This window comes from Arachis hypogaea, chromosome 14, assembly GCF_003086295.3.
Source record: "Arachis hypogaea cultivar Tifrunner chromosome 14, arahy.Tifrunner.gnm2.J5K5, whole genome shotgun sequence".
Classification (NCBI taxonomy): Eukaryota; Viridiplantae; Streptophyta; class Magnoliopsida; order Fabales; family Fabaceae; genus Arachis; species Arachis hypogaea.
This window is the reverse complement of record NC_092049.1, coordinates 6,674,951-6,701,007: the sequence shown is the minus strand read 5'-3', so window position 1 is coordinate 6,701,007 and position 26,057 is coordinate 6,674,951. Positions and strand designations below refer to the sequence as shown.

General features: G+C 30.7%; 2 protein-coding genes across 2 annotated transcripts; both read left to right on the top strand.

Moving 5' to 3' along the window:
* Nucleotides 1-4,519: 4,519 nt before the first annotated feature.
* Nucleotides 4,520-11,349, top strand: LOC112741255 (uncharacterized). Its single transcript, XM_025790150.3, has 13 exons — nucleotides 4,520-5,021; nucleotides 5,121-5,410; nucleotides 6,129-6,259; nucleotides 6,362-6,506; nucleotides 6,619-6,890; nucleotides 7,630-7,754; nucleotides 9,109-9,152; nucleotides 9,363-9,494; nucleotides 9,612-9,689; nucleotides 10,298-10,380; nucleotides 10,469-10,591; nucleotides 10,858-10,918; nucleotides 10,995-11,349. The coding sequence occupies exons 1-13, from the start codon at nucleotides 4,946-4,948 to the stop codon at nucleotides 11,151-11,153; spliced, it is 1,719 nt and encodes a 572-aa protein (XP_025645935.1). The 5' UTR covers nucleotides 4,520-4,945; the 3' UTR covers nucleotides 11,154-11,349.
* A 2,391-nt stretch (nucleotides 11,350-13,740) lies between these two features.
* LOC112741254 (plant UBX domain-containing protein 4) lies at nucleotides 13,741-16,462 on the top strand. Its single transcript, XM_025790149.3, has 4 exons — nucleotides 13,741-14,081; nucleotides 14,963-15,251; nucleotides 15,530-15,625; nucleotides 15,825-16,462. The coding sequence occupies exons 1-4, from the start codon at nucleotides 13,936-13,938 to the stop codon at nucleotides 16,203-16,205; spliced, it is 912 nt and encodes a 303-aa protein (XP_025645934.1). The 5' UTR covers nucleotides 13,741-13,935; the 3' UTR covers nucleotides 16,206-16,462.
* The last annotated feature ends 9,595 nt before the right edge of the window (nucleotides 16,463-26,057 follow it).

Below are 26,057 nucleotides of genomic sequence, written 5' to 3'. Positions count from 1 at the left end.
TGTGGTCTCCCTCGTGTATTCTGAAATGCTTTATCAGAATGTGTTTATTATTATTAAATTGTTTAAAATTGGGGTTCCAACTTTCCCGTCCCGGTACCTCATTTTGTGGGCCTCTTGATGCTTTTAATTTGTTGCTTTCGTTTTTAATTTGTTTAGAGCAGAGGATCTGCTTTTGGAGATTGAGTGTGGTAGAGAAGAACTAGGGTTTATGTTCTATGATTCTATCCCCTCACCGGCTACTCAATCGAACTAATAACTTCTTTTTTTAATATTTTAGTACTTGTCACCTTTAATTCGATCTTAAGGAAAGAGGTGTGCTTGCTGGGGAACATTGTTCTTGGGGTAGAACTTGGTATAAATTAAATTAAAGGAAAAAAAAAATTTTAAACGGCCTGACAATTACTTTCAAAGATAATGAGGCATTCAATAAAAAAAATATTCTTTTTGTTTTTTTATTTTTATTTTGTAAAACTGGTTAACTCATATATTGTACTAAAAATTAATTTTTTTTTTGAAAATTTCGTTATTTTTTAGGGAATAATTGTCAGAATTATTTAGTTTTTTATTTTAATTTTTTTTGTTGTTTTTTTCAAATATATTAGTAAAACTTATAGTATAAAACTAGGGACGGATCCAGAAATATTATCATGGGGGCAATAACATATATAATATTAAAAAATTATGCAAAAAATTATATAATGTAAAATGTATTACAAAAATATACCGATAGAGAATATATTTTAAAATACAAAAAATATGTATGTATTTTTTATTAACGAAGTGGTCGATTTTTCTTATCATAAAATTCATCGACAATAGAATCTGTGTCAAATTTTTCAGCAATTTTTTTAATATAATTAAAAGATAATTAGCAAGAAATTCATCTTTCATTTTGTTTCTGAGTTATTCTTCACAATATTCATAGCTGAAAAATATCTCTCAGTTGTAGTAGTTGAAACATAAAGAATTAATACCAAATGAATAAAGAAGGACGCTAACAAGAAGAAAAAAAAAATCCACTTTATAAGATTTGAAAAATTTTATTTAATTTAAAAATATTAGTAATAATATTTTTTTCAGATTTTTTTAATATTGTTACTTACTTTTTAGATATTAGAAATCATTAATATTTAAGTTAGATTAGACTTTTTTTTATATTTAAGTAAATACTAAATAAATTTTTAAAAAATTAAATCATACTTAATAACTTATTACTATTAATCTTTTTTTTTAAAAAGTTGGGCCGAGACCTCCACTCGCTCCCGTATGTCCGTCCCTGTATAAAACTAAAAAATATTATTGATTTTTAAGTTATTTTACCTCCTAGTCCTTAACCGAATATTGTGTTTGTATGTAAAATTTTTTCTTTTCTGAAATTACTTTGAAACACTTAATCTTCTTCTTCTTCTTTTAGAAACAATAAATTTTTTCTGAAAAAAAGGAAGTAAACTTTATTTGACTTGTATAATTTTGTCTTTATGCAGAATATTTGAAGAGATAAGAAAGAACTACTTTTTCATGTGGTATGAAATAGCTTAAAATTCTCGTTGGATATGATTAAGATTAAGATTATCAGTTTCAATGGGATTGAAACATTTGATGTTTTATCGTTTTCAGGAACACAAGTCTTGATACGATATGACATGTTTCGTTGTTATTTTGTTTGCCCTCCTTTGTTTATAGCCGTATAAATTAATCCAATTAGAATAAGCTTATAATATCACATCAGACAGTGTCTGTTATGCACCTTGCAACTTGTTTGTAGGACGATGTTCCTTGTCAACCATCTTGATTTTCATTAGAGAGGGAAAAAAAAAACAATGTTTCATTTTCTTTTCAAGCATATAATCTTTGCTGGATGCCTGGATTCATTATCTTTTTAATTCTATCACCTTCTAAATGACATCAAAGAAATTGAACACTTTAAAATCACTGTAATTATTTACTTTTTTAAGTGAATTTTCATGCCGTTGAAACATTGGTTCCAGCAAAATAGAAAAGATAATATTTATGATAAAAAATTAAATTTTAGTGAATAGTAAATATTACTTTGTTAAGTAAAAAATTCACAAAATGTAAGTCAAGTCATGTGTAAAAGTGTAATGCACATGTATTTTCTAAATTTAGTAAACATCTCTATTCTTTACTAAAGAAATTCCCAAATAAAAATGTCGGATTTGTTGATTTTGTAATTGGCTACAAGTATACAGAGATGAATATGTATTCATGTTGTTTAAACTATATTTTTTTTTAAAATAGAAGAAACTCAACACATTAAAGTGGAGCAAAACAAACAAATATAAATGCATAAAACACTGCGAACAACGAAACCAATCTCCTTGCACCTGCGGCTATGTTATCAACCACCGAAAGAATCACAACCATTCCACTCTTTGTAGCTCAACACCATCCTTGTTTGAATGAAGTCAATGCTTGCTCTTGTATGCTTGAATATTCTAGCATTACGTTCCAACCAGATGTTCCAGATCACTGCAAAGAACGCCGTCATCCACAGCTTCTGGCCTTGTCTTCTGCCGCGCATGCCAATCCAACTCCCAAACAGTTCTTTCATGGTTCCAGGAATAACACATTCTCTACCAAAGGATCGCAACCAGTAGCACCACACCTGCCATGTTACCTCACACCGAAGAAATAAATGCTCAATAGTTTCTATCCCCTTGTGGCACAGAACGCAAATATTATCACTATGAATAACTCCTAATCTAGTCAATCTCTCCTTAGTATTAATTCTACCAACTAGCACAAACCATCCAAAAAGCTCAATTCTTGGGAGTACCAGGCCTCTCTATAGTGCACTTGTGAAACTATAGCTCGTGATCTCTTCTGACAACATCTCCATTTGGATTACCTGCAGAAAGAATTGCATGAAAAAGACACATGTATTATCAAATTTCTACACCACACTATCCTCGCTCTCAGATGACAGCTTTATTGGCCTTAACCGCTCATGCAGTTGATGGACAAGTTCTAGCTCCCATTGGAACAACTCCCTCCTCCATTGAAAGTTCCATATCCACTCTAATCCATCCCAAAATCCACAGTCTACAATCACAAATTCTTGTTGCCTTGAAATAGAGAAGAGTCTTGGAAAATTCACTTTCAGATGACCACCCTGAATCCAATTATCTTCTCAAAACCGGGTTTTCCTATCGTTGCCGACTTCCATCGCCAGACCACTCACCATTTTATCTCGCACCCTTTGCTCTTTGATATTCAGGTGGCATATGTCCTTCCAAGGCCCCCTTTGACCGGTAAAGACTGATTTGCTAGCATTACATTTGGGGTCAACTTGTTGCAAGAACAGACAATCTTTTTCCACAGCAGGCATTCTTCCTTTGAAAACCGCCACCACCACTTAAACAATAGTGCTATGTTCATAAGCACTGCATCTCCCACCCCCAAGTCCCCAGCCTTTTTCGGAACCTGGACCAACTCCCATTTGACCAACGGTATGCCATAGGTTCCGTCCTCCTTGCACCACATAAAGTTTCTTTGTAAAGCAATCAGTTTGTCCGCCACCGCCCGTGACATCTTATACAAACTTAGGTAATAAATAGGCAAGCTATTCAGTACTGATTTGATGAGGACAAACTTACCTGCTTTATTCAACACCTTCGCTTTCCATAAGCTGAACTTCTGTTCCACCTTATCTATAATTGGTTTCCAAGTCTTTACCAACCGCGGATTAGCTCCCAAAAAAATTCCAACGTTTAATTTAGTTATTATTTGGTTATAAGATTTTATCTAATTACATTCCTTTTACCTTTCTTCTTTCTTTTTTTTTTCTTTCCTTCTCTATTTTTTCCCGTGATAGAACGAATGTTAGTCCCTTTAAATTTGTTGTTATTTTGTTTGGACGTTTGCCTATTGTCAATAAGAAAAAAAAGTCTTGCATCATTGCATGCATTTTCATACATTGTCATAAACTTAAATTTATAAATTAACAACATTGTTCCTACGTGAATTCTCCCCTCTCCCATTTATAAGAAAAACACCATATCATACATGAAATCTTACTCTGGTTTATGAAAACTACATATTTTGGGAGTAGTTAGCTTGAACATGCAACTAATTGTTGGTATTTTTATTTTTGGCCAATTGTTATCGAAATTGAAACAATAAAAATGTTGGATGTGCTTGTCTATAGAAGAGTGGACCGGTCTCTGACAAAAAAAAAAAAGAAAATAAGAGTGGGCTGGTTAAAAAAGATTAAGGTTGAGATATTAGTTATTACATTTCATAAAATAATTAAAAGAAATTCTAACTAAGTTAGGATGGTCCAAAATTTAAATTCTGCTTTGTGTATATAACAACTCATTGGCTGGCAACAAATTTTTAAATAGAGTTTAGATTTATAAAAAATTAGTCCTTAATCTATCAAATTAAAAAATACCGTAAAAAAAAATTATTCACCCTCTTTCCTTCTAAAATATTTTCTCTAATTTTTCTTCTCGACATAGTTAGGAGTATTAAGAAATGAGAGCTTAAAAGGGCCCCGGGGGGGGGGACAGTTATCCACAAAAACTCTAACACCACTGTGTTGACTGAGAGATTAGTTGAATTTGGTAAATACTAATATGTTTTAGGTAATGTAGAAAATGAAAGGTTTCTTAAGAAAATCTGATATTGAAAGTAATAAATATTTTTATTTTTTATTTTGTAAGAAAATATATGTAGCCAGTAGCCAGTAGCCAGTAGCCAATTTAATCTATCTAATATGAATTAGGAATTATTACTCGCTGTTGTTACTTGCGCAAGAAACCAAGAAATTTCGAGAAAGGAGTGGTTTAGTTAGCCGGTGGCACTAAACCCCCGAGTCTTAAACCCTCACCTGCCTGGACTCGAGTCTAAGGCATTTCTAGCATACACTACCACGCATACACGTCTACGCCTACGCCTCTCTTTCGTCTTCTGCACTCTGCCAATGGCACTAATGCAGCGCCTAGCTAGAACAGCACGCCCCCTCCGAACCCTAATCTCTCGCCCCCTTTCCCCTCACAGTAACCTTCCTTCCTCTTCTGATTTTCCTTTCTGTGATTTCGCAATTTCTGAAATTCGATCAAACATTGTTAATTTATTTATTTTAACGTTTTCTCTAGAATCAGCACTTGCTTCATTCGCCGTGCCTCGAGTTTTGGGATCCGGACCCTCACGTGATGATCACTATCAGGCACCGTATTCGTTGCTTCCGGCTGTGTTAGCTGGTGCTTTCGGAATTGGATTGGCGGAGACGGTGTATGCTGATGCCGATCGCGGTGGCGTTGGCGGCGCTGAGGATGTGCACGCTGTTGCGAAGAAAGAACGCGAGCGCATTGAGGAGTCGCTTAGGAAGAAAGGAGTTCGTTATGGTTCTTATCCTCGCTTCACTGTTGCTGTTAAAGGACAAAAGGTTACTCATTTTTTTTTCTTTCTGTTTTTGTTATTCCATGATTTGCCTCTTCAGGTTTACTTGTCAGATGATACATTTGGGAACAAATGTTCGAAAAAGTTGGTGATGGTTCTTTTTTGGTTTATGTCTCAGTTGAAATAAGTATACGGGATTTTAGCTGCTTACATCAGTTTCTACACTGCTATTATACGGATATATTAATATATTATATGTGAAAATGGTCCTTAATTCTGGAAACTATAATACCAACGCAATTTTTAAGCAGTGTTAAGTCTGATTGCAATCAAATTTGTCTGTATATCTGTCCTTTTACAATATGATATCCAATATCATTTTAAAGGTGTATCTAACTAAGGCACTGATATCCAATATATGAATTTTTGTGTTTTGAATACGATGAAAGCATAGAAAAATTCTGAAGATTTTATGTATTTCTTGATTACGTAACGACTGCTCTGTTGTCAGAATCCTTATTTTAAATATAACCGGGAGTGTCTTTGCAATTTATTAGCCTTTTAGCTTCACGTGATCTCTTGTGATATCGATCAAATTCAACCTCAGTTTTCCTCCAACAACTTTGTCTTTGAACTACATTCTACGATTTTCTTCCCCACTTAAAAAAGCAAAACACAATTATCAAAGACTGTCCTATATTGATGATGTCCTTTGCCTCTATTAGAAATCAAACTATATATGGTGATTAAAATTGCAATTGCAGGTCAGCGTTAAGTTTCAAATACCTCCTGCCTGTGAAGTCCCGCAACTTATTGCAAATCTCGCAACAAATCTTGGACTGAAAGCTGAAGGGAACGGAGGTGGATCGGATATGCTATTGCGATCTTGGGACAGGTTGTTCATTCTCAATTTATGTGCATGGTTAAACTTATTACACAGATTTTGTAGTCATAATTTTGTTAAAATCATTGATGTTTCTTGCAAATAATTATCCAGCACAGTGGCTTGGCAGCTTGCCCTTACTCATCCGTCCAAGAAAAAGCATATTCAAGGGGATGATCCATCTTCAATAGATATGAATGGACATGATGGAGATCTTTGCATACTCTTTTTTCATTCTCTCATTGGCTCAGATAAAGCTGTCAGTATTTAATTTTGCAATTTTTGTTTGGTGTTCACAGATTGTGCTTTTGTAAATATAGAGGTAATAAAGGAGGTCAACACTTTTTATATTGTTCTTGCTAATATCGCAGGAAATTGAACTTATTAAGCAAGGGAACTTGAGTCCTGAAGAGCTTGATGCTTTCGTCTCTGTTTTGCAATTAGCTGGTAGCAAGATGGGACAAAGAAGTTCCCCCCTGGAAAGGAAGTCAAGGGAAGAGACTGAACAGTCGCCATCTGTAGATAAATCTATTTCTAGTCTTGAGGCCATGGGAGTGAGAATTTATGGATTGAATGAACCCATTGGTATATCAAATGGTGAGGTATCATGGGATAACATTGCTGGATATGAACATCAAAAACGGTATGTAAATTTGGACACACCATATTTCTTTTCTTTCCATTTTTCTTAAACTAGCTGAACTTTTTATTCATATGGTGAAGCAAATGGTTCTGGCAAAGCAGCCCAAAGTAAGATAGATTAAATCACTTATTTAATCCTTTTAGGAACTTAATTATGACTTTGTATGAACTCATTTGTACACTATGTGTTTTATTGCAGAAAACTTTATTGGGTTTGTGCTTAATTTCTGTTAATTGAGGCCTTGTACATTTGTAGTCAGTGAAAGAATAGATTCTAGATTGTATCTGAACTTTTAAGAGAAAGAAAGATTAGACCGTCATTCTCAACAAGGTTGAATGGCGGGATAACAATTTATGTCAGAAAATTCAAAATTGTAACACTGCAGTTTTTTTTTTTTTTTGGGTTAGTTTATTTCCCTTTCAGTATCATGTTGTATTGTTGTGGGTTCATCCTTAAATTCTCCTTACTAAGTAAGGAGTGCTGCACTCATTGCAAATTAAACAAATCTTAGCCCTCCATTTATTATATTTTATATTAGTGACTTAGAGTTCAGAATTCAGGGTTTAGGATTCAAAGCTTAGGATTTAGGGTTTAGAATTCAGGCTTTAAAGTTCAAGGAGTGCTGCATTCCTTAATTTTTCCAGAGCACATTAGCATTCACCCATGTTTACTTACAATAATTTGTTTCCCTTTATGTCTGTATAAATATACTCGTTTACTTAAATTATTTATTTTGCAGAGTAATAGAAGATACAATACTGTTGGCTTTGCATAGTCCTGAAGTATATGACAATATTGCACGAGGGACTCGTCATAAGTTTGAATCAAACCGGCCTCGAGCTGTGCTGTTTGAAGGTCCACCAGGTGTGCAATTTTGGCCCCTTTAATTCACCGTTTAGTAAAGTCAAGTCTTTTGGGTATGTTTAGGTTGGAATAATATATATTTTTTTCTTTTGCTTTTAAATTTCATTTTATTTATTTATTTAAAAAATACTTAACTGTTTCACCAAAGGGGTAGAAAAGAGCTGTTCGGTTAGGATTGTTTCCCTGAAGGAAACCATGTCTGTGAAGTTTGAACTTTGAAAATAACTTCGAGCTATTGATATTAAGGAGGAATTCTTTATATCCAACAAGAAGAATTTAGAAACAACTGAATGTGACATGGTTTTCGAGTTAAGACCCAAATGGTCCTCCAAATTTTCAATTAACCCAATCCAGACTCCCCAAATTTGATTCGCGACTTACTTTATCCCCTGTGTTCATCTCTGTTAACGGCGTGCTAAGTTGGTATGTTAAAGGTGATTTAATGAAAACAACACCTTTTGTTGATGATGCAAATTAACGAAATAAACGACATCATTTAAAAATGGAGTTAAAATACGCTCTCTCCCCCAGCCCAAACCCATTGACCTTCCTCTCTTTCTCCTCCATGGCGCAATAGTAAGGCGTTCTGTATCTTTCCATTAGGGTTTTGAGTTGAACTAATAGAGATGAACCGAGGGATTAACATGAGTCAAGAATTGATATTTGGAGGTCCGGATTAGGTTCATTGAAATTTCGGGGGCCATTTTGAGGTGTAACGCAAATGTCAAGGGCAATTTTGGGTCTTTACTCCAAGATTTTCCAGTGTTTTTGTTTATTTATTTATTAAGAAATGTTTTTGGATGACAAGGAGAATTTCCATTACTGAGCAGGTATACAAAAAAGCTCTTGTTTAAATAATACGTTCAAGAGTGTGGTTATTACAATTGTTTTGTTTTTTAAATGACAAGTTTTTTGCTTGTGTGAAAATAATCAATAAAAGTAGTGGGGTGTGGATATTATTATTATTATTATTATTATTATTATTATTATTATAAAAAAGAAGGCTTTTGCTTTTTTGGGAAAATAGTCAATAAAAGTAGTGAACATTTTTCTGTTTACATAGCTCCTTTTGTGTAGTTTGTACATTAATAATACATGAAGCTACATAGATGCATTTTCTCTATACCGAATATTCCAATGACCGTCAAACTACTATTGTTTCTAGTATGGGATCCTACAGATTGAGTAAGAGCTCCTTTGCTATTTTTGATAACAAAATTGCACCTATCAAGTTATTATTCTATGACGTCGGAATCTCAATTCAATAAAAAGATTATTCCTAGTATGTTGGCACAGTATTTTGTTTTCATTCTTCAAGTTATGATGTCTCTATGGCCCATTTGTATGGTTTCAGGTACAGGGAAAACTTCTTGTGCTCGCGTTATTGCCAATCAAGCAGTATGCTATTTTTTTAATCTATTACTTTCAGCCTATCCATATAGCTTTATTGTTGCAATGGTTTCGGAATATCCTAATGCTTGGTCAATTATTCAGCTGCAGCTTATTTGAAAATGTCTTCTAATTCGTTGAGGATAAATTATGTATGACATGATGAATTGAATTTGAGTGTAAATAAAAAACTCAAGGGCGCATGCTTTGACTTGGCAGGGTGTCCCCTTGCTATATGTTCCACTTGAGGCTATAATGTCTGAATACTACGGTAAAAGTGAACGCCTTCTGGGAAAAGTGTTTTCACTTGCAAATGAACTTCCTAATGGTGCTATTATATTTCTGGATGAGGTAATGAAGCTAGACATTTTTCTGAGGAGTTGCTATGTGGCTCTCATTCTCTTAATGGTTTCTTTTTTATGTACCTTGCATATTGATTGAGACTTTGTCTTCTTTTTTGGGATACAGATTGATTCTTTTGCTGCTGCTCGGGATAATGAAATGCATGAAGCTACAAGGAGAATATTGTCAGTGTTGTTACGACAGGTTATTCTCATGTCCTGCTGCTTTATGTCTGTTGAAATTGTGTGGTAGTGTGTTAGCCCTGTTACAAATAAGAAAGAGAAGAATATATAACCCTGTGTATATTTTGAGAAATTCTTGACAATATGCCAAGAAGAATCCTAGACGAATTGCAATTTACAAATACTCTTATAAGGGAATTTTAGATCCCCAATCTCTCCCAAAAGATCCCAACTGACTAGAGACACTTATCTCTACCCTATTCCTTCTATTTATACTAATTTCACATGAATGAATTGTAACTAATATGGTCCTAACATTGAGCTTTAACAAGTATTCAGCCTTTAAGTGCTTAGTCTTGAGTGATCTATGTAAATAAATAGGCCAAAGAGAAAAAAGGTTTATTATTGTTTTGATTATAGGATTTAGTTTGTGATGAGATTATATCTGCAGTGGTTCCAAGTAAGCTGTTGACTTAATTTTCATTAGATAGTAAATGGCCTGATAAGTAATAAGTGTGAATAGACCCTTGTTAAGCAATCTGTTCAACAACTAATTGAAACCATATGTCAAACTTGCTGAAAGTTTAAATTTTAATAGAATTTGACCGTTGTAAGGAATCAATTTTGCAGATAGATGGCTTTGAGCAGGATAAGAAAGTGGTTGTGATTGCTGCTACCAATAGAAAGGAAGACCTTGATCCTGCATTAATCAGGTGAGCTTCAATACAAGTTCCTCTGCAGCTTGCTATGTTTGCTTGGCCGATCAAATCTTATTCTAACTGCTATTTCTTTTCATGTTAGCCGGTTTGATACTATGATCCCTTTTGGCTTACCTGATCACCGTAATCGTCAGCAAATAGCATCCAAATATGCAAAGCACCTAACCAAACCTGAACTAGATGAACTTGCCAGAGCTACAGAAGAGTAAGTTGGTCTCCTTTTTTGTCCTCCACAACTGGGCTATTAACTTACAGGTTGGTTGGTGGGCAGTCAAAACAAGAAGGTCGAAAATGAGAAACATACAAAAACTACCTGCTTATTTTTTCTCCTACCAACCCTTGCGTCTTCTTAATATTTGGATTTTGGTAACTAGCCTTTTACCCCAGTTTCTTAACCTCAATAATCAATATTCCCACGATAAAGTCATACATTTATTGTTTAGTCTGTTTACTGGTAGCCATTCTTTTCAGTATGTCCGGAAGAGACATTCGTGATGTTTGTCAGCAAGCAGAACGATCGTGGGCATCAAAGGTAAGAACAATTTATATTTTTCAACTCCCAGCATGTTAGGGATACCATTTGAGAGCATCTTTTTGTGGTTGGTCAGATTATTCGAGGGCAAGTATCCAAAGATGGTGAACAAGAAAGTCTTCCACCTTTGCAAGAATATATAGAGTGCGCCACAATTCGGCAAAACTCACTGCTCAGTGCTGCTGCTGGCAGGAATTTCCGAACTTCTTCCCATCTTAGGATGGCAACCGACTGAGGTCTTGCTTGTTCCTGTATTTTGTGTCTCTATTTTAATGTTAGAATATTTTCATTTGACTTCTGTAAAGATAAAGGTAGTTATAGGTAAATTTCTTATTATTTATGGCCATGTGAGAAAGGTTTAACTTATTATACATGGAGATTGACACAGATATGGGACATTAGATATACCAACATTCGTAAAATTTTTAAAAGATACAGGGAGACATGTATATATAAAATATAAAGTATTTTTTTAGATAAATTATAATGATATTTTGATATTTTATTGATATTTAAATATAAATTAATTTTTTAATTATTTTAAATGTCTTGTTTTAATTATATAAGATATTTAAAATATTTTTTATTTTAATAAATAATAATATATATTATTTTTAAATTTATTTCAATAATACTAGTTAAGAATAAAACTGAACATATTGATACATAACGATGTTTAAATGTGTCTAGAGAATTTTTCTTATAAAAATATGGTTGTACATAATAAATACGTGTGTTGAATGAATGTTGATAAATGTCGGACACGCAAGCACAACAACTAAGCAAAGTATTCATGGTTTATGGTCTAACTCGTGAATCTGAATCTATTATTGAATTGGTAGCTTATTTATTTATTTATGTTTTTTCTTGAATTGGTAACTGTAATTTATGTTGTGTATAATATTATAGTATTTTTATATTAATTTCAGGTAAATTATACTAAACTTATGTTTAAATGATATCACACCATATAATTTTTATAAGAAATGTTAGAAAATTAGTAGAATTTATTATTTTTGTCTAGTAGTTAATAATTAATATTTAAAAATATAGGTTAAAATTATATTATTGAATTGTTAGGCTAAAAAAATTAGATTAATAATTAAAAATAATGATAAAAAATAATAAATTGTATTGGTCTTTTATCGTTTCTCAATTTTTATTTCTAAATTATATGCTAATAGTATTTTGTTTGTAGTAAAGTTTAGATTAATTTAATTCAAAAGATTATAATTTGTATGATATTATATTAAACCTTTTTTTTGTCCGGGCTATTTTCAACCTGATAGGCCAAAGATTAATTTGTCGTGAATTTAAGCTCTATCTAAAGGTCTACCGTTTGCTAATGAGTTGTTGCATGCATAAGACGATATTTGATTACTTACTTAAGGCTCAGTTTGAATAAATAACTTAAATAAATTTTTTTGGAAGAAGAGTTTAAAGTATAAAGACTTTTTATTAATAGCAGCTTATAAATAAGTTATTTTGTATTTGGATTTTTAGTTATAAAAGTACTTATTTTAAAGTTGTAGTGTTTGGATAAATAACTAAAAAAATACATTTTTTTACGCAAGAAAATAGATATTAAAATAACAATGATAACAAATACTTTTCAATATTGAATATTGATTTTACATAACCTAATCACTAAGATTACAATTGATTAAGCAATTGATTCTTTATTTGTTCTCTTATTAATTCTATTTTTCTAGCGCTTTCAGCATTGGTTCTTCCCACGTAATATCATTAGAAATTGGTTCTTCTACTTCATAACGGTGTTCTTGTATGTGGTGAATAGTAACAAAATTCTAATTCACAATAATCTCGATGGCAATGCCAAGGAAATTATTGTGTAGTTAGTATTTGCTGTTTTATTGTATATGATATGGTAGGTGAAAATAAAAAACAAATATGAAATGTGTGTCAATGTATATTTTGTTATTGCTTTTTATTTTTTTACTCCTATTAGAACTCCCTCCTCTTTTATTGGAGTTAAGAACTTGCTATAATTAACTATAAAAATAATAGCAAGCTATAAAAAAATAAAATTACATGTGAAAAAATAAAATTAAAACTAAGATTTCATACCACACAATGTTAAATATAAATTTAATAATAAAAATAAAGTGGTAAAATAATAAAAAAATACCGGAAAGGAATATATGCAATAGGTGGTTCAGATGAAATATTGTCTAAAAATTGTGGTGGAAGGTCAATACTTCCAGCAGATGAGTCATTACGTGAAAATAGTGGTGGAAGGCCAGTATTTTTAGCAGAAACAAAAAATATTTTTTTACATAAGTGATAGAATGACTTATTAAAAAAAGAGAAGTCATATAATTCTACTTCTTCAAAAGTTGTGAATTAACTTTTCAAAAAGTTAAAAGCTTTTCTTTAAAATAGTGTCAAACATATGTACCGTAACTTTTCATAATTCAAAAGTAAAAAAAATTAGTTTCTATGGTTATATTATATTAAACTATTATGATTTAAAATTAGTTGATTTATTTAGTTTTAAAAAAATAATAATTAAAATTTTCTTTTAAAAAAATAACAATTTAAAATTTTTAAAGTTTAAAATTTAGATAAAATATAATTTAAATTATATATGAATCAGCTATAAATAGATTTTATTCAAACTAAAATTGAATTAAAAAAATCAAATCAATGAATACAGATCATAATCCTTCAATAAAAATGAAAAATAAAATTAAACCAATACATATATAATAAAAAAATCATGTTAATTTTATCTTTTAAATTGATTGGAATCATATACCAACAAAATAAGTAAGTACATAATCAATTTATTTCATTTATTTACTGAAAATAAAAATCCTTAGATGAATGAGATGTGGATAGCTCTGACTTGTGAAACATTTTCCTCATGCGTCATGCCCAAGGGAGAGTGATCGCATATAACCACGTGCCAACAAAGCCAACTGCTAACTAGACTTCTCCTTAGGCACACACCTCTCTCTCTTCTCTCTTTTTGGGTGTTGCGGGAGTCGCTGTTAATGGCGTCGAGTAGTGACAACAACAAGAAGGCGTCCAGTAGCGGAGCAGGCAGAATCCGTACCCTATCCGATCTGAACCGCCCTTCCACTGATTTTGACGCCGACCCCGATGCTCCTCAGGAGTATTACACTGGCGGCGAGAAAAGGTTCTCTCCCCCAAAATTGGAACTTTTTTATTTGAATTTCATGTTTCATTGATTCCATTTTAATGTTTGTGAGCTGGAGGGAAATGTAAAGGATTCAGTTTGACGCTGTAGAGTTTGATATAACGTATTTGAAAGGCTATTGGGACACAATTAGGTTTTAAATGGAAAGGGACTTTGTTGAATAGGTTAATTACCCCATTTCATTGGGCTGAATTGTAATTTGCTAGGAGATTGACATTATCATGGTTTCCTTTAAGGTCCGTTAACATCATTCTATTCAGGGGTGTGTACTTTCACTTATTTGCAGTTGATCTTCAGGAAGTTAAGTTTCCTATGTTTAGCATTATCAACATCATTTCACTTCGGAAATAGAATGGTACACTGGCAGTTAAAGAACCAGATTAGAGTTTAGGAATATTTTAACTAGCATGATTTATGTGTATCATGGTTACAATTAGTCTTGGCATGGTTAATTCTGTCTTCTCATGATTTTGCATCATTGTTGCCTTTAGAGTTTCTGATTGTGTGTAGCTTAATTTTGACTCTGAAATATGGATATTAAGAATATCTGTAATTCTATATAAAGAACTCACTTTCTTCACTTCTATGGTTTTCTGTTCTAGAACCTCAATTACATCTAGCTGAAGTCTCTTTTGACCTCATTGATTAAAAGTGTCTGAGTATTGGGGCTTGTCAAGATGAATGCTTTTGTGGATTAATGCATCTAGTCATGTTTTCCATGCTTTAAATTTGGTGTACATTTACAGTTTGTTGACAACCTGACATCTCTGATTTGCACAGGATTTCAAAATAAATGCATATATTTTCAATGGATTTTATGATTTTGTACCTTATTGAATATTTAACAATTATATATTCAGTGGAATGCTTGTTCAGGATCCTACGAAGGGAAATGATGTGGATGCAATTTTCAATCAGGCAAGGCAACTGGGAGCTGTAGAAAGGCCTCTTGATCAACTGCAGGAACCTCCAAGGTCAACTAGCTTTACTGGCACTGGCAGGTTACTCTCAGGCGAAACTGTACGAGCTGCTTCTCAGCAACCTCCTGAGGCTGTTGTTCACAACATTGTTTTTTGGAGTAATGGTTTCACCGTAAATGGTGGACCTTTGAGGAGTTTGGACGATCCTGAAAATGCCTCATTTTTAGAGGTAAATATTTTAATTTTTGATTCCCTAAGTGGATTGGACGGTAAAAATATTAGAAGTTATGAGGTCTTGTTTATGTCAAGCAAAGAGAAGTGCCCTCTGGTAGATAATTGAGCCTTCATTGAATCCAGGGAATAACGAAATGGCTGAAAACGAAGTTTATTTTTTGCATATTATAATTTGCTAGGTGTTTGTAGCTTGTAGACAGTACTGAGTGTCCTGTACAGATGATTGTGCTGATATTACTCTTCATAGTTATATCAATTGTTGTTTGAATGCAGAGCATAAAGAAATCTGAGTGTCCAAGAGAGCTTGAACCTGCTGATAGGAGGTCATCAGTTAACGTTAACCTCATAAGGAGGAACGAGAAGTATCCTGTGAGTTTTCTGTTCTCTTGTCTGTCTCTTTCCAATTTATTACGACACTAGAAAGAATTTAGTTCATCTCGTTTATTAGTTTGGGAGATTTTGAAGCTCTGCATTTGAAATGGAATCAATTCTGTTTTGATGCATAATTACATCTGTATGAATCATGTATGTCCAAGATTTTAATGAGAATTGCATTTTACCATTTCAGGAACCAGAAAAGCACTATGTTCCATTTCAAGGGGCGGGAAGAACTCTGGGAAGCAGCTCTACTTCGGCCACACCTGAGGCAACCGTCGCAGCAACAACTTCCAACGCTGCTCCAGCCTCTTCAGCCAGCCTGGTAGTCGATCAGTCATTGCCATCAACTTCAATACAACTTAGGTTAGCTGATGGAACCCGCTTAATATCAAATTTTAATTACCATCACACGATCAGCGACATCCGTGGCTTCATCGATGCATCTAGACCCGGGGGACAGCGGAATTATCAACTTCAAATGATGGGTTTCCCCCCAAAGGTTCTAGCTGACGAAACTCAGACAATAGAGCAGGCCGGACTTGCAAATTCAGTTGTCATCCAGAAATTCTAGCAGCTGCGATGAAGTGAACTAGTTCTATTGAGGGTTATTGACAAAAGCAAAAAGGGAGAGGGGATATTATGATTTTGCTGCTCAAATGGATTAGCCTTGGACCTAATTCTATTGTTAGAGCAGGATGTCATGGTTGATATAATATGTCATTGTACTCGTCGGTCCAAATGACATTGATAGCACAAACACTTGAAATGCAGGATTATACGCCACATTACTTACTGCTATATATCATTTAAGTAAAAACTTGCCTGAGACATTTTTTTGTTTAGGCTATGCAAGCATGCCCAATTAACAATGAGAAGCAAAATAACATAAAGGTAGTGATTTTGCTTTATGGGACATTCGAGCTGAAGCTGCTAAATAAAACTGAAGTTAACTTTTCGGAATAACTTGGTTGTTCTAATCATTCTTCTCTATATTATCCTAAGGTAACCGGTAGAGAAATCACTCTAAGGATTTCTCCAATATTTTAATTTTTAATTTAGATAATGATTTAATTGAGCAGAAAAGGTTCATCTAAAATATGTAGGGTGGCAACAAACCCGATCTCACCCCGCCGTACAACAATCTGCATAAAATCCGTCCCGCTTCTATCCGCGGGTAATAAAACGTTGACCCCTAATCCGTTTTTATGGGTATCCGTCCCGCTCCTACCCGCCCCTATAATTATTAAAATTCAATAAATAAAATTAAATTTCAAAATTTATATAAGCATCATCACATACAACATAAACACATACATAACATAAATTAAAGTAAAAATTTAAATATGATACAATATTATTAATCATTTACTAATTATTTTACATATATTATATATATAGCGGGGCGGGTATTACCTAAACCCCACCCCGCCCCGCCCAAGAATCTGCCCCACTAAAAACCCGCCCCGGTGCAGGGCGGGTAATTACCCGCCTCGAGCGGGTAGAGGCGGGGTAGGTACCTGCGAATTCGGGTGGTATTGCTATCTCTAAAAATATGCGCTATACAATAGTTTTAACGCAGATTATTTAAAGCCGATTAATAACCCATGATCTATGTTAATGAACTTTTGGTCTTATATATACATACTTTTCTGCTAATATGGAAGATTTTTAAGTGTACCATCATACCGGTGTATCAGTGATTTTTAACCGTTGATCTTAATTATATATATTATATATATATTTTATAATTAAGATCAACGATTAAAAATAATTGAAACACCGATACAACTGTACACTTGAAAATTTTTCTAAGATATATTTGGTCTTTTTTTTTTTATCTTACGCATCACACACCTATTCAACCCCACTGTTATGGATTCTATATTCCTCACTAAGGATTCGAACCCATGTGTAGCTCCCCATTGAAGCACGTAATATTGCCATTTACCAAGCCTCGACTGCATATATATATATATATATATATATATATATATATATATATATATATATATATATATATATATATATATTTTTAGTTTTTTACAGTTTTTTATTTTGGCTGCATATATATATTTGGCCTTTTTCTTTTGTCATTATATATATATATATATATATATATATATATATATATACATATATATGGTCTTATGTGGAGGCATTTCTTTTTCTGTATTAGTTTTCCCAGTTACCACTTGCCAGCATCTGCCTTTCAGGTCACCTTTTCTTCTTTGTTTTTTTTCTCAACAAATGGGCTTTCTCACTTTCCATCTGTAGTTCTTGGACCCCAACTATAGCCTATTACCAGTGCATGCAATAGAAAACATAATTTGATATACCAAATGAAAAAAAAAATCATACTTTAAGCTTAGCACTGAAAAAAAAAAGAAAAGCAGAATATGTTATAACTTTAACTTATTTTAACATGTTTGGTATCATTAACTAAAATCTATGACTTTTAATACTAAACCATATACTAGAAGAATTTTCTTTTTCTTTTTCTTTTTTTTTAAAGACGAAAAAGAATACTTTTTACAGAAATCATAGAGCAAAAACACCAATCGTGGCAGCATGACTTGACATGAATTAGACGAGGGAAGAAAAACAAACACTCACGTTCGAACTGTACAACAACAAATGGTATTCGATGTGGAAGTAATTATAAAACAGTAAACTATTAAAATCTTGTAAGATTGGTTAATTAAAATCCTAATCCTTCAACTTGACATTGATTTTCAATTAAACAAACAAATCTAAGTGTCCCAGAACAATATCTAATAACCATTATCTTAGCACCTGAAAAGATATTGAGGAAAAGACCCCAAAAAGCACGCTACTAGTGCCACTCTATTTGGAAAGCTAAATATGCTAATGAGAAAAGAAAGATTTGCTTTGTGTTGGAAAAATTGTGAGCCAAAGATACACGAGTGAAGAAAAACATGAATTACATATCGGACCAAATTTTCAACTATACTATAATATAAGGTGCCATATGTGACTCCCTAAGTTGAACCAAATTAACTTAAAAGATTGCTGAGTGGAAGAAAGGTACTAACATGTGGGGCTTCACTCCCATGTCTTGTGTGGTGTACAGATAATTGGCCCTACCACTCCTTGCTAACATATTCTTCTATCAAACGTGTCTCTTCTAATCCAAAAATCATGTGGTTAGTTAGTAATCTTAGGGTTTCACGTTATGATTATGGCCATAATCATAAACTTTAAAAGAATATGGAGAGGACCCTTTTCTTAATTTACAAGTTAGTTTAGGATTCAGTTGGAAACTACTTAATTCTTAATATAGTATTAGGCTTCCAAATTGTTAATTAGATTATTGCTTGTGATTGAATTAAACTTACTCAATTCATAATAAATAGTAATTCTCTTGGTGGATATATAATCCGTGATTTTTTTTTTTTTTTTGAGCTTATTACAACTTTTTAATTCACCTTTTTTTAATTATTTGTTTAACATAGAAGCCCTAAACCCTAAACCCTATTGATGCATTCTTTACTTTCAGTGTACCACATTAAAATTCCTAATATTTCAAAGGATATAAACGAGATTACCACAACTATATAAGTATTAATATTTTGAAGAATTATTTTTTCACTCAACCAACAGTGGAAACTCAGGTGCAGTCGATTTCACGTGAAGTTGATAATTAAGAGCCATTAAATGATTTGACTGATTTGACTCAATTTTCATCTAACGATTCTCAACTATCAAATTCACGTGAAGTCGACTTCACATGAATTTTTACCATCAACTAATACATTGAAGATTAAAAATGTTAGTTTGCCCTTTTATTTTCGTTAGGTTCAAATAAAAAGATTAATAGGAAAATTATTAGGTATAAAATTGGTAAAGTAATAATAACATGGCTTAGACATTATTCCATAATGAATGGGTAGGGCTTGAATTCCAGTCCGAAGCATCAACATGGATTTGAGCCTTGGCTATATATATATGTAGCAAATATAATAATTGTGATGCTAAAACAAAATGACATGAAAAGAAAAGAGAATATAATGAATTTTGACTTTGGCAGCTTTGTTGCATGTATTGAGGGAGAAAAGGAATGCATGGAAACTAGCTAACTAGGCAAACGTCTTGAATTGTCTTCTAAAATGATGACGAGGAAACCATTCAAAGCCTTAGCAAAAAATGTATTAGCATAAAGAAAAAAGCACTAGTCACTAGTTAACTAGTGCTTAGAAATTTTGATGTGAGATGTGTCATGTAATTAATCACTAGTCACTTCAAAAAGTGATATATATTTCCTTTACATTCTAGAGTTTGAATAATGCTCCTTTGGGGTCACATATTTCATAATAATGCTCCATTTTTGTGAATTTTGATGACCTATTAATAATAACTAACGTGGAATTAAAAGAAAGAATAAATTACTATTTGTATCCATGAAAGGTACAGACGCTGACAAATGTATCCATATAAGAATAAAACGACAATTGTAACTATAGAAGATGGTTTATGTGTGCCACAAGTACCCTAACATAACCCACTTCTGGGTACTTTTGGCACACGAAAGCCATCTTCCGTGGTTACAATTGTCGTTTTATTCTTATATAGATACATTTGTCAGCGTCTATATATTTCATGGGTACAAATGGTAATTTATTCTTAAAAGAAAAGTAGGATTTTTAACATGGAATATAATATGCCTAAGAAACCTTCAAAATGAGAGTACCTAACGTCCAATTACTATTGTCTTAATGTCTTTTACTCTTTTTGACACAAGAGTGAAAAATATCATAAAAATGGAAGCATAGAGTGGGCTATAAATCCATATTCCTTAAGAGATTATGCAACAAAGAAGAAAAAGTGAAGAAGGAATAGACCCACACCTACTTGGAATGGCAGCCCAACATGCTTTAATAGGACGCTTTTCATTTTGTTATTGGTCCTTTCCTCAACCCCATTTGCCACAAATAACAAGTTTTATTTATATACATAGTTTATGATTTGAATATAAATATTGTCACCTTAATAATCTATAATAAGCTTACAATGTGGAGAAGTCAATTCATGTTCTAGCACAAAAAGTAAATACTCATGATGAACTTTGGGATAGATAGTAGTATCAATCAAATAATATAACACCAAATTAAGATTTGTCATTGATATTAAATTAAGAGCTCTATCTTTTTTTCGAATGACAACACCAACAACACTTGTAGAAAAGCTGCTTGCCTCCTTTAAGCCTCTTATGAAAGTGTTTGTTACCATCTTTGGCTGTTCATAAGTTATACACTGTGTCATAATCATTGATTGATTTACCCAAAAAGGATTAGTAAATGTCGTTTTCAATTTTGGCACAAATTGCCAGTTACTTTAACATGTGCCACCATGCTAACTATTATAAAGATTTTCTAATTATTAACATAAAATCTAATTATCCATTAAAATCATATATGAAATAAATAAAGAAAATTTACGTATAAATAATTTTATTATAGACATGATATATAATAAGACTCAATAACATTGTTTAATCTATATTTAGTTGACACTACCGGACGAACTAAGATTTTATTGTTGTTGTATTAACATAAAACCTAATTGGACATTTTAACAAATTTATATTTCTTAAAAGATCAATTCTCATCAGTGAAAAAATATATTCTATATAAAAAAACTTATTTTATATATATATATTAAAATCATCAATTAAAATTAGTCATCATATATTTATAAATAAATATATTTATAGTTTAATTTATTTATATAATATTTTATATCTTAATATATATTTTATATTGATAATTGATTTAAGTAACTAATTTTAATATATACTTATGTATAATTATAAGTAATATGATAGCTTATTTAAATTCTTTTACAATATAAAATAACATACGTTATAATTAATTTGTAAATTAATTGAATTGGTTGAATAATTAATTCATAGTATTGAAATTTAAATCTTGTCTTATACTAATAATAATTCATTGGCAAATAAGGACCTGTTTGAAAAGCTTAAAAATAATTTTTTTGAGCTTTTAACTTATAAAAAGTAGTAGTATTAATTTCTAAGAAGTTATTTAGAAACTTATAGAGAAGTTAAAAAAAATGACTTCTCTCATAATACTATTACTTTTTATTACATTTTTATAAAATAAGCACTTTTAAAACTAAAAATCCAAATACAAAATAACTTATTTATAAATTTATTTTAATATACTCATTTATTTCTATTTAATTAAGTTATTTTTTCAAATTGGGCCTAAATCTCATTAATCCATTACTTTCTCAAGTTAATATAGTAAAACTAAACTAATAAACTATGATGCTATAGTAATAGCAGGTATAGTAACAAGTTAATATGACTCGTCAACACAACTTAAGACTGAATTATTGGTTTTCAATTTTTAGATATTAAAGTGAGTCTCTCCTATAATTTGATGCAAGATTAAAACGAACCTAAAATTATTCGTATCTGGTAACTGTTTCCAGTTGCCACACCATTCTTATCCTTATGATCGCTTCATTTCATTCATGGTACTATTTGTTTAGGTGCAATAAATCCAACTCTCTACGGTAATTAATTAATTTTATTGAAAATAATTTCTTTTTCCTTTTTCTTAATGTCAATCATACAACTGTCTATAGACGTGACTTAAAGTGAGAGAATAGCGAAAATGAACGAAACAGATAAAAAAAATTAACAAAAAAAAAGAGAAGAAAAAAGGTTGCTTGGTAGAGGGCTATGGTAGCTAGGGTTTGTGTGACCCCACCATGAGCAGTGACGTCTCTCAAGTCTCAACTTTGCGTTGCTTTTTCTTCTTACGCTCTTGTGACGGATTCGCGTACAAACTCCTTTTCCAACCCTAACCCTAACCCTAACTACATCAACACCTAACCAACCAATACCCTTTTAACTTCCCATGTGCCCAACACTACTACACACATGGCGGGACAATTACTTTCTTTTCTTTTTCTTTTTTCATATATTTTTTTTAGATGAAAGATTTATCATTAAATTAAAAAATCATAACTGTTATAATATTCATACAGTAACTATTGCTTTGTTGGTTTTTAATCTATAGTTTCATTCAATGATATATATATATAGTTTGATCGGATTAAATATGTTTTAATTTATCAACGTAAGTTGACACAAATAGATGAGGGTCTGTGTTTTTTAACCATCTCTTTCGAATTCAATATTAATTGAAAGATAAGAATGAAATTTGTTTGTTTGGGAGGGTCGTCCACTTTATCTTTACAGTACCCAAAAGATTAATTATTAGACTTTCGGCCTAATAAATACGCTGGTACAAAAAAAAATATGTTTTAATGTATACCATTATTTTTCATATAGTATAAGAAAATTTTCAAGTGTACTAAAAATACTAGTGTTCTAGTTATTTTAACCGTTGATTTCAATTAATATATATTATATATATTTTATAATTCAGATCAACGGTTAAAATAATTGGAATACCGATATTTCTGGTACATTTGAAATTCTTCCGTATAGTATATAGTATAGCACACCAAATTGGATAACTGTTTAATTGGCTATGTGAAGTTAAGGGGAAAAAATAATTAGTATTAACTAGTGACGCTAACGACTTTTATCATCTGTGGTAAATTACTTTAGTATTTAATTTTGTTTATAAAAATTAGTTAATATTAACTAACTGAAAATTAGTTTTTATAATTTTTTATTTAAAATTATACTTTATTCTAAATAATTTTTTTACTATGCTTTATATTTTAGAAAGACAGATAATTAAATAATAATAACAAAAAATTAAATTTAAAATAAAATATTTTAATTTTAATTAAAAATTAGATAAAACAAAATAAAACTTCTGAGATAAAAAATGAACTATTTTAAATGTTAAGAATAAATTAAGATTTAAACTCATTTATAATTTTTTTTTGTTGGATACAATTATGTGTCTGTCTAGAAATGTAAAAATACATTGAGATAGAATCAAGACCTCAATTATTCATATCCCATACGCTGTATTCACTATATTCGTTTCATATATTATTAATAAAAATCGTATATTCTTTAAAGCAAAGTGGTTGGTTATTATTAAATTATACAAATTTGTTTTGTGCAAGCTATATACATGGCTTCACTTCACAGTTGTTAAATCAAGTGGATTCTTAAATGAAGAGAGAATTCATGATCAATTCTGTACGAAAAAAATCTGTCAGGAGATTTAGGACCCACTGATTGGATTGATCGTCGAGAGGTAAATTCATGTGTGTGTGAAGATCAGAACCAAAAACTGGAGGATCAATGAAGTTATTAAATATGATGTGGACATAGTTACTCTCTTATTGACTGAAAGACAAATAATTGGTCTAACATATTTAATTAATTATACCGTAAATTAATTAAACTTGGTTGGGTCAGTTTTATAAACAAATTATATTCACTTATTTTTAACTACTTTTGTTAATTATGAAGAAAAAAGAAACACATTAGGTCATTTGATTTAGAAATTATAATTATAATAGTGTATTTGAAATGAAATAATACCTTAAAATAACGTGTTAGACTTTACATTAGACTCTTAATTTTTATTAAACACAAATATTTTGATAATTACTAAAATTATAATTTTTAACACTAAATTAACATTTAATTTAACTACAAATATAAATAATTAATAGATAATTATCTAATTCTTTTTGTTCTAATTAATAGCCTGATTAAATTAACTTTTTCTTCTTTATATGATTTATTTTAATTTATTTCAATTTAGATATACAAATCAGAGCTAATTTTTTAGTCAATCTATTTTTATTATTAAAAGATTAAATAATTTTACTAACATAAAAAATAGTCTAAATATCATTTATTGATATTTATAAATTTGGACCATTTAAAATGAGGCCCACAATCTAATTTAGAATAGTACAAGACCTGACTTCGTAAAATATTTCAAAAATGTGTTTGTGTTTTTTAAAATCACAAATTTTTTATTTTGTATTTAATAAATAAAAAAATTACATATTTATATTTGTAATTTTCAAAAAATAAGAATAATTTTTAAAACATATAAAGTGAAATTTTAAATATAATTTTACTAATATAACTTCATATATTAATTAATATTCAAGTTTAATTCTTATATTATCGTTTATTATAATATTTTAAATTTTAAAATTATTTTACAAAATATATTTATTATTGTTTGTACTTATTAAAAATTATTTTTATTTAATTTATCAAATATAAATATTAAAACTTTTAAAAAAATCATAATTTAAAAACTAATTTTTATAATTTATTTTTTAAAAAAAATTATAAATCAAGTTTAAGTGTTGATTTTAATTGATTTATTTAAATAAAAAATATTTTTATTAAAAAATATTTTTTTTTTTAAAAGTGAACTATATTTTATTTTTTAAAAATTAAAAATGAAGACGTTTTTAATATTTAAATTTTTTTAAAATTTATTTAAATATAAAATAATTTTTGTTTATTTATTTAAAAAAAATAAAAAATAATTTTTTTTTTAAAAACAATCCAAAATGACTCTAATTCATAAAATAAGATTAGTCGATTAGAATAAAATTAAAAGAGATTAAGGGGGAAATTAAGATTTTGCTTGCTGATTATGTTGCACGCGTGTTAGCTAGATGTATGTGCCACTTCAGCCAAAGACACAAATTGATAACTTCATTTAAGTGGCGGCCAAACTGTTACTACTTACTACCCCCTTTTGTCTCTACTATCTACCCTTCACCATTCACACACTCTTCTATTGCTTTTCTCTCTCTCTCTTTCTCTCTCTACCGCAAACAAAGTTATGAAGAGTATGCTGTTGGAGATTTGGATTTTGGAATTCAATTCACATCCAAATTTTTCTATTAAGAAAATTTGGCTAACTTTAATCAAATTCAGTTAATTTTAATGAGATTTTTTTTAAATAATATTAATTATATGGGATGATATTAATTGGTCTTATAAAGTTGTTTGCCTGGTAAAAGGCAGACATCCGATATCTCAATGCAAATAAATGGGATGATATTAATTATATGGATTTAATTAACATGCGTTTTAAAATTATTATTAATATATTTAAAAAAAATAAATACATAACAAATACGTTAAAAGATTAAATTTTTATACTCTTATAAATTTTTTTATTTGATAACTTGAATATATCTAAAAAATACAAACATATTAACTAAAGGTGAAAACTCACGTGCAGTCAACTTCACGTGAAGTTGATAGCTGAGAGCCTTAAATAATTTGAATATTTGACTAAACTTTTATCTAATGACTCTCAGTTATCAATTTCACGTAAAATTGGCCGTACCAGTTTCCACCTTTAACTAAAACCCTTTGAAGAGAGTTGAAGTTGGGGAAGGAATAACGTTTTGTGAATGGATTTTGGAGTATAGTGGTGTAGTGCTATAGTTGGAAATGATT